This window comes from Micropterus dolomieu, linkage group LG05, assembly GCF_021292245.1.
Source record: "Micropterus dolomieu isolate WLL.071019.BEF.003 ecotype Adirondacks linkage group LG05, ASM2129224v1, whole genome shotgun sequence".
In the NCBI taxonomy this organism is placed as follows: domain Eukaryota; kingdom Metazoa; phylum Chordata; class Actinopteri; order Centrarchiformes; family Centrarchidae; genus Micropterus; species Micropterus dolomieu.
The window spans coordinates 11,510,744-11,519,417 of NC_060154.1; the positions used below are offsets into that span (position 1 = coordinate 11,510,744).

General features: G+C 41.6%; 1 protein-coding gene across 1 annotated transcript; it reads right to left on the bottom strand.

Moving 5' to 3' along the window:
- Window positions 1-593: 593 nt before the first annotated feature.
- Window positions 594-1,812, bottom strand: LOC123971026 (trace amine-associated receptor 13c-like). Its single transcript, XM_046049529.1, has 2 exons — window positions 1,640-1,812; window positions 594-1,404 (listed from the first exon to the last, which is right to left on the bottom strand). The coding sequence occupies exons 1-2, from the start codon at window positions 1,810-1,812 to the stop codon at window positions 594-596; spliced, it is 984 nt and encodes a 327-aa protein (XP_045905485.1).
- Window positions 1,813-8,674: the final 6,862 nt, after the last annotated feature.

Sequence of the window (8,674 nt, forward strand, 5' to 3'; positions counted from 1 at the left end):
AAGCATCGAATCTTCGACTATTCTGGGTCAGCCCTAGCAGACACCTTACTCTTCTTGCTTAATTTTCTTTTCAATAACAAATAATAACAGGTTTAGAAGATTCGCATACATTAATGTATGTTAAAGTTGTAAGTTTTATTTACAAGCAAGTGGGTTTACCCAAATAATTTTCAAAATGTATATAAAACAAAAAACAGTAAGTGTTCATATGAAACTGTATGCCAGTTTACTGATAAGCTATATCGGGAATAAAAGGCAGAAAAATCCCAGAGATGTGTTTGTCTGAAAATGTGACATTGGAATATTGGAAAATAATGTGTTTCCTTATGAGTTTTCAAAAACCTGCAAATATCATATAAGCAGTAACTGGAGTACCATCTGTCTATGAATTGCAATGAAGAAAATTACAACAGAAATAACAATATCAATACATATGTTTTTACAACAATAAATATAGAAGATAAAAGTAACAATATTTGTGTATTTGCTCAGACTGTGTCCATTTAAGTGACTCAGCAACGCCACATAAAAACACTTTTCCTCCTTCACAGAAAAGCTCATGTGTCTCGTGTCAGTCACTCCACAGTGTCTCTCTACATTATGTTGGCCCCACAGGAGTGAGGCTGCAGTATCTCAAGTGTAACAATGAGTTTAACAGATTTTCTAAACCAGGGGTAGAAAAAGGCATAAAGCATAGGGTTTAGACAGGAGTTAAAAAATACCAGAAAACCCATAACTACCTCAGTTGAAGAACCCATTACGAGTTCATAGCCTGAGAGAGAAACACAGTAATATGGACAGTAACACATGAGAAACACAGCAACAATGACACCAATAGTCCTGGCTGCTTTTATCTCAGATTTTTTAGCCGTTACAGTCTCTGAACGCTTCAGTGTGACTGCTGTAATGTGGGAGCGCATGGCACGAGCCTGAGACACAGCAACCACAAACACTCTCACATACAGAATGATGATGGCACTGATGGGAATGACAAAGCTGAAAATAAGGTCAACGGCTCCTATTATGTTAATCACACATTCTCCATAGCAGGAATTATACTTGCCTGGTTGTTTCAGGTTATCATATAAAAGTGCAACACTGTAGAAAACAGACAAACCCCAACACAGGAAAACACAGATTTGAACTCTCTCTGTAGTAATTTTGGTGGGGTAGTGCAGAGGGTCACAGATAGCCACATAACGGTCGACTGATATGAGCACCATGTTTACCACTGAGGCACAGATAATCATGAAGTTTATAAAATAATGCAGAGCACACACCAGGTCACCCAGGAGCCAGCAGGGCTCTGTTAAGAGGATTTGAAACGGCATCACAAGGAGGCCCACGAGGAAGTCTGAGACAGCCAGAGAGAGGAGGAGGAGGTTGGTGGGGGTGTGGAGCTGCCTGAAGGGAGAGAATATCATCATTATGAATGTTACAAACACCAACATCATTATCACCAATAGAAGTAGTTGTTTTATAAAAGCATTAATGAAAGTTGAAACTACAGTGTATCAATATAGTAAATGTGGCTGTTGTAAGCACTGTTAATAAACAAAAGTTTCATCAAACCATCAGGATGTAATGCTCAGATCTCAATAGAACAATATATCATCAATGCTAAGACATTTATCTCTGCCTGAAGTGGGAGATGGAGATGATGACCAGCAGGTTGAGAACCACAGTGAGCAGAGAGATGGAGGACAGCACAATGTAAATGAGCATTGCCTCAGACTGAGGGCGAATGTGCTTCTTGCAGGAGATGTTGAGGAGTTGTGGAAAGCAGAGTTCAGCTTCCTCCGAGGTCTGCATCATCAGAGAGAGAGGAGAAGCTGCTGAACACGTAACCTTCTCAGCAAAGTTCTGTCATACAGCTTATTTATCTCTCTTCTATTTTCCTCTTCTCCCTCCCCTTCTGTCTCTCTCTCTCTCTCTCGGACAGTGATCTTCCTCCTCCCTCCCTCTATGCCTCATACTCTGCATCTACATCTTCATCACTCTCTGGTGTAACATGTTTTGTTTTGTTTTGGCTGATGTATGGACTCTAGTGACAACGACACAACTTACAGCCTTTGGTAAAGAAATCATGTAAAAAATTAAAGCCTCTTCTCACTGGATTCTCAAAGTACACTTTGGAGTGTACTTTGAGAATCCAGTGCTGCACCTGTCAAATGACAATGACAAATATTAACTGTGAAATAGGTTACTCCTAGTGAGACAAAGGGTTTACCAGAGGATGATTTCACCCAGTAGGTGCAGTAACATTAACAACATTCTCAATTTTGTAACTGAAATTGACTTGAAGATCATTGATAGAGGGCAGAGCAGCGGTATCTTCTATGAACATTGGTAATATAATCGATGTACTTTAACAGACAAAATCAATCAACACAGAAGTGATACTTTTATCTCAGTACTTGATTAAAAATAATAATAATAATAATTTTTATAGCTCCTTTCAAGGTACCCAAGGCAGCTTTACGAAGACGAGGGTTATGAGAGTTACGTTTAGGACCTAAAGGCGTCTGTGACGAGGTGTACTTTGAGATGCTTTTTGAACTTGCTCAAGGAAGGGGCAGTGTGGATCTCAAGTGGGAGTTTGTTCCAGAGTGTGGGAGTCGCAACACAGAAGGCTCTGTCCCCAAAAGACCGTAGTCTGGAATGGGGGGATGGCCAAAAGAGGAAGATTATGTGATGCGGTACCTGACTGGCAGCCAGTGAAGCCACATTATGGTGGGGGTGATGTGCTGCCTGGATTTAGTGCATGTTAAAACTCCAGCAGCTGAGTTCTGGGCATATTGGAGCCTGTCGAGGGCTTTGCAGGGTACACCAAACAGGACACCATTGCAGTAATCAAGACAAGTCGTGATGAAAGAGTGGATGACAGTCTGAGCCACAGACTCAGTGAGTGAGGGCCAGAGCCTGGAAATTTTTTTGAGATGGTAGAAGGAAGATTTGGTGATGTTTTTTATATGAGACTCGAATGAAAGGGTGAAATCCAGGATGACTCCCAGGTTGCGAACTTCAGGGGTGTCACACTTTATTATCTGTTGTTTTGGTCTGTTGGTTTTTGGGGTTCTGGTTCTGTCTTGTCTGTCGTCTAGTGTTTAGTAACCTTTGTCATGTCTGTTACCCCAGTGATCCCTCTGCATGTCTGTCTCTGTTTTACCCCGCTCTCTCTCTGCCTACCTGTGCCTCGTTAGCCTCATGTCTTTCACCTGTGTTGCTCCCGCCCTGCTCGTCCCTGGGTATATATACCTGGTGTTTCTGTCTTGTCATTGTTCGTTGTCACTCAGTGCTGCAGTATGTTCTCTTGTTGTTTGCCTCACTGTGTTGTGTCTCCCTGCTCATTTTGGATTTGGATTTCTGTTGGACAACCTTTGTTTTTGGACTGTCAATCAGCCACTCTCACACTTAAATCACTGAACTGCACCTACTAGCCTTCGTGTCCCACGTTTGGGTCCTCCAACCTGCTCAACCCTGCCTTCACCACAAAACTGTGACAAGGGGATGGAGAGATGGAGCAGCCATCTACCTCCAGGAGTATGTTGCCGACCTTCTTGAGCAGCGATGCTGGCGCCACCACCATGAGTTCAGTTTTATTGTTGAGTTTGTGACGGATAATCTGGGCAAGGGGTAGCATGTAGATATTGAAAAGAAGAGGACCGAGCACAGATCCCTGGGGAACAACATGGTTAACTGGCGCCAGCATGGAGCTGAAGTCTTTGAAGGTGATATATTGTTTCCTGTTGCAGAGACAGGACTGGAACCAGGAGAGTGCTGTGCCAGTAAGGCCAATAAGTTCAGCGAGGCGGTTAAGAAGGATGGTGTGTGAGATAACGTCAAAGGCTGCAGAGAGGTCAAGGAGGATGAGGAGACTTATGAGGCCTCTGTCCGCGGCAACGAGAAGGTAATTTGACATCTTGATGAGAGTAGTCTTGTTGCTATTTGAAACCAGATTGGAGGGATTCAGATTAGGGATAAGCGAGTACAGCATTATCTGTGTTAACCATATGAATTATCTGGGGCCTAACCCGGAAGTGGGCAGGATTTAACCTGGAAGTGGTTCTGGTTGTCTTCAAATAGGTGGGGCTTTAACCGGTATGTTATTTTAAGCATGCAATTGATATGGGTTGATCAGAAATTGTTATATTTATTACTAAGTTTATAAGTTTTGCAACAATGAATACAACACATGCGCTTGCAATTATGAAATGTAATGAACAAGAGTTTTCATACTCAACAAAACTTTCTTTTTTTAACTTTAAATTTTTTTTTATTTCCACACCAGGGGCCTGTACCACGAAGCAGGATTTGAGCTTATCCAGGTAACTTCGGGGTTAACCCTGGGTTATCATTCATCAATCATTCAGGGTGTGAAAAGGCAGCAATCTAAATGTTAAGATAAAAAAACTGTTTACCTTAATGAACAAAGGGTCTCTTAGCAATGCTTACATCACATGTTGATGTAAGGAAGCTGCATCGTGTCAGAGTTTTTTAGCACCTCTGATTGCAGCGATACGTCAGTTGTTCAGTAATGAACTAAAGTCTAAGTTGTTGGTACCCAGAGGCAAATTAAAGTGTGTGTGTGTGTGTGTGTGTGTGCGCGCGCGTTTTGGAACTGTTTACTACCACCACAATGAGATGTCTTCCAAAGTAAACAAACCCATATCTAAGTGGAGATAGGTTTGTTCATTTTATTCTCACTGACACCATCTTCGTTATTCAATGAATAATCAAAAGGAAAAAAAACTGACTTTGAAAATGCAAATGCACATTGTGTTTGTGCTACCTTCAGAACCACACCCAATATACATTAGTCAGTCTCTCCATATTTCTGGCAGAATGACGTCTTTCAAAAGTGCAAAATAGCAGCTGTTGTTCATTTACTACTTTTGCCTTAATGAATATGCAGTTTGGGTCATTTCAATTGTATTGTGCAAAGTAATGGGAGGGTAACATGCAACAGCATATGTATTTAATACGTTTGAAAGGAAGGTGCAAACATGCAAGTGTTGCGCAGAGATGGCTGCTGTTATCATTGCAACAAGGAGACACAGCTGTAATGAAAGAGGATGTAGAGAAATTAAAAATATTTTAAATATTATTCTATACCCAATATATAGAAATAAAAAAAATTTATTTATTCAATGAACTATATGAATTGAAATGTTTTTTTGTATTTTCCTTGAAGCTTTGGCAATACTGTTGTATTAACATTCATGCCAATAAAGTTTGTTTCGATCTGACTTCTTTTCTCCGTGAGATGGAAGAATTTAGAAAGTTGTGTGGCGCTGCAGAGAGCCCCCAGCTGCAGTAGTGCATGGATCACACGTAAAATGGTGAAAATCATCATGTTCGGTGATTGTTCCTTGTGGCTGGATGAAGCACGATCTGCCTGCGTTTACTCATGTCTGGGTCATTCCAGCATACTGTAGCTGTTTCTGCTGGGGTTTTCCAAAACAGTTTTTCAGGTGTGCTGTCCCAAGTACTTAGTGCAATCTTAGGCAGAATCGGCAGGTACATAACGATTTCCACATACTCGGGACACACTGAATGAAACAAAAGAAGGTTTTTACGCGCCTTTCCCTCCCGACTCTCCATGGCAGAAACCATTAAACGCGCAAAACCCTCATTTAAATATTGTCAACTCCATTGTGTTTGCTCCTGTTGTCATCTACGCAATCATTCTTAGATGATCACCCATAACAGGTACTAAAATTGCTCGTGCAATATTTTAGAATGCACAGGCAATTTAGTACTCTTTATTTGGGAAGCTAGTAAATCCGGCCCTTAGTGATCTTAATTTCACACTTACAGAATCTTAGAGCATACACAAAGTGGTGCAGTAACAAAACACATGCCACAACTGACAAATACTCCAAAAGTCCACAGTACAATGAAAAGACAGACCGATCGACCTACCTACCTACCGACCTACCTTCCTTGGCTAATTCGGCCAAGTTTGTTGGCACCAGTGGAGAACACACTGCCATACACACAGAAGCTATGCAAGCAGAGCTGCGTTTCTGTGTTAAGCTCAGTGGAACTCTGAGTCTTTAGAATTTAAGTGGAGGCCAGACATCTGTGTGAATAGTGATGTAGTGGTGCAGAGGCAGTACACTTTTCTGTCCAAAAAACAGCACATACTTCCAGGTCATTTATCATTATTTTACATCATAAAAACCTGGCATTTTAACAGGGGTGTGTAGACTTTTTCTATCGACTAGCTATGCAGTTTTATAAGCAGCCTGGTCTGAACGCAGCAGGTGATATAACATTCATTATAACCAGGAGTGACTTTAGACTTGACTTGGACTCTAGCTCAGACTTGTGAGCATCTCTGCTCTACAGTGCCTGTGGCATCCTGTTCAGTCTTAGTCCTGTCGCTATATTCTAGAGATACTTTTCCATATATTTTGTCTTTTAAAACATGAAGAGTCCAGTCTGTGGTCCATCTGTCTCAGTTCAATTGCCACTTCACCCACATTTTCTAACTTAAGGTGTGGACTCTTTCTCTGACCATATGGCGCTTTTCCATTGCAGTTACAGTACCCAAGCAGTTGCAACTTGCTTTTGGCCCGCCGTCCTCCGTTTTCCTGATGTCTCTTGATTTAAATTAAAGAGGTCATATTATGCTTTTTCCCTCTCCTTTATTGAGTGATATGTTTTTTGTGCATGTAATTGGTTTGCAAAGTGAAAAACCCCAAAGTCCACCCCAAAGGGAGTTCCCATCTCCCACAGAAAGCTCTGCTCTGAACTGCCTGAAAACAGCTCGTTAGTAGTCCAGCCTTTTCTTCCGCTTTCTTGTGACATCATGAGAAAACACGCATCATAATGCTCACCTAGTGGCTACTCAGACACGCCCTCAAAAACACCAGTGGAAAAACACTCTAAGGTGCAGCACACAGTAGCCGTGTTTTTTATGTGCATTTTGAAGTATCACGTTAGAAAAGGTTGATGGAAACGGCAAAATTAAAATAAAATAAAATCCTTAATTTTGCAAAAAACATTTTAGGCTCGCTTCAGGTGGTTTTTGCCTCTGTTGAAAAAATTTTACTGTGCTACATGGAAGATGGAAACACTTTTGCTGAATACGTTATGATGTAGCAAATTTGTAACTCACATGTGGTCAGCTGTTTCCACTGTCAGCGTCTTGCCAGATATTCCTATAATGCACATGAGACATGTCTGGTAGCAGTTTGCCCACTTGAAACACATTCCTGAGGACCTCTCTCCATTTTTCTAAGCTCAGTAGCCATCAGTTCCATGCGGCTGGTTTTGTTTCTGGTTTGGAACGCATACATCTTTTTTATTAGAGCCATGTGTAACGTCAACTACTGACATAGTAGCTCATACACACTAGCTCATAACTAGGCTTGCTGTAGTTTACTTTTTTTTCTTATTTGCAACATTTCAAAAGTCTGCTTAAAATTTGCATGACACATAGATGGAAACATGGCTAGTGAGAAGATGTCCACCTGCTACCTCCCCTCTCCCTTCCAAACATTAGCTACACTCCAGGCAGTCAATGGACATAAAGTTGTTACTGTGATGTAGAGACAGAGCTCAGTTAAAACTTTATGGATGAAAGATACATTTGTTACAAATTAATAACTCATCACTCTTAAATCTCTTGATTTCAGAAATTAACATATATTGCTAATTGTTTTAAAAACATGTAACTACACAACATATTTCTTGGTTCATTGTAGAAAATAATAGCTCGTCCCGGGGTTTCAAGGCGTGACATGAGGCATGAGCTTTTATCTCTGGTCCTATTCCTACACTGGCCCATGGAGCAGGGTATTTCAGAATCAGTTAATTAATTAATTAATCTCAACCTCCACACTGGCTTAAACTCCACATGCACAGAACAGAACAGATTTTATTGACAATTTTAAGCTGTTTTGGAATGGAATACACTTTAATAGACAGGGTAGCCAAATGCTAGTGGTGAACTGGCAGCATACAGTATAATCAACTCCACATGCATGACTGTTTAGAGAGGAGGGGGTGTGGGACGTAGTTTTTCTAAATGGCAGCTCAGAGCTCTGTCCCCCCAGCTAACTCACCCAGCAACAACCCATCCAGACAACTATGTACGTCCTCCCGGCAGGAGGACGTACTGCTGACGTATTGCGGTAAGCGTGTCGACTCATTTCCGTTTCCGGTGCTTGTGTGTTGGTACCGTGTTGTGCTGCTCTCGCTAAATAACAGTTACATTTGTTTGATTACAGCGGCCAACTGTTCGCTAAAAACTTATTCTTTACAGTAATTTTGCCTAAGCACTCACAGTTCTTTCCATCTTGTAGTGACTGCTGTTCAATCTCATAGTTGTACTAAAGTTTTGGTAACTGACGCTACAGTACTTTAGCTTAGCCGTTAGCGACTTTAGCTTAGCAGCTAGCGATGGCTTCTCCTTCTCCCTCTCTCTCTCCTACTTTCTCCTGCTCGGTGTGTCAGATGTTCAGTTACTCCTCTGCCTCCTTTAGCGGTAATGGTACGTGTAATAAGTGTAGTTTATTTATAGACATGGAGGCGAGGCTCAGTGATTTAGAAGTCCGGCTCCGCACCTTGGTAGATCAGTCTTTAGCTACTGTAGCTAGCCAGTCCCCGGTAGTCGGTGCGGAACGGCCTGAGTTAGCCTCTGGTAGCCGTCCTCCGGCATCCC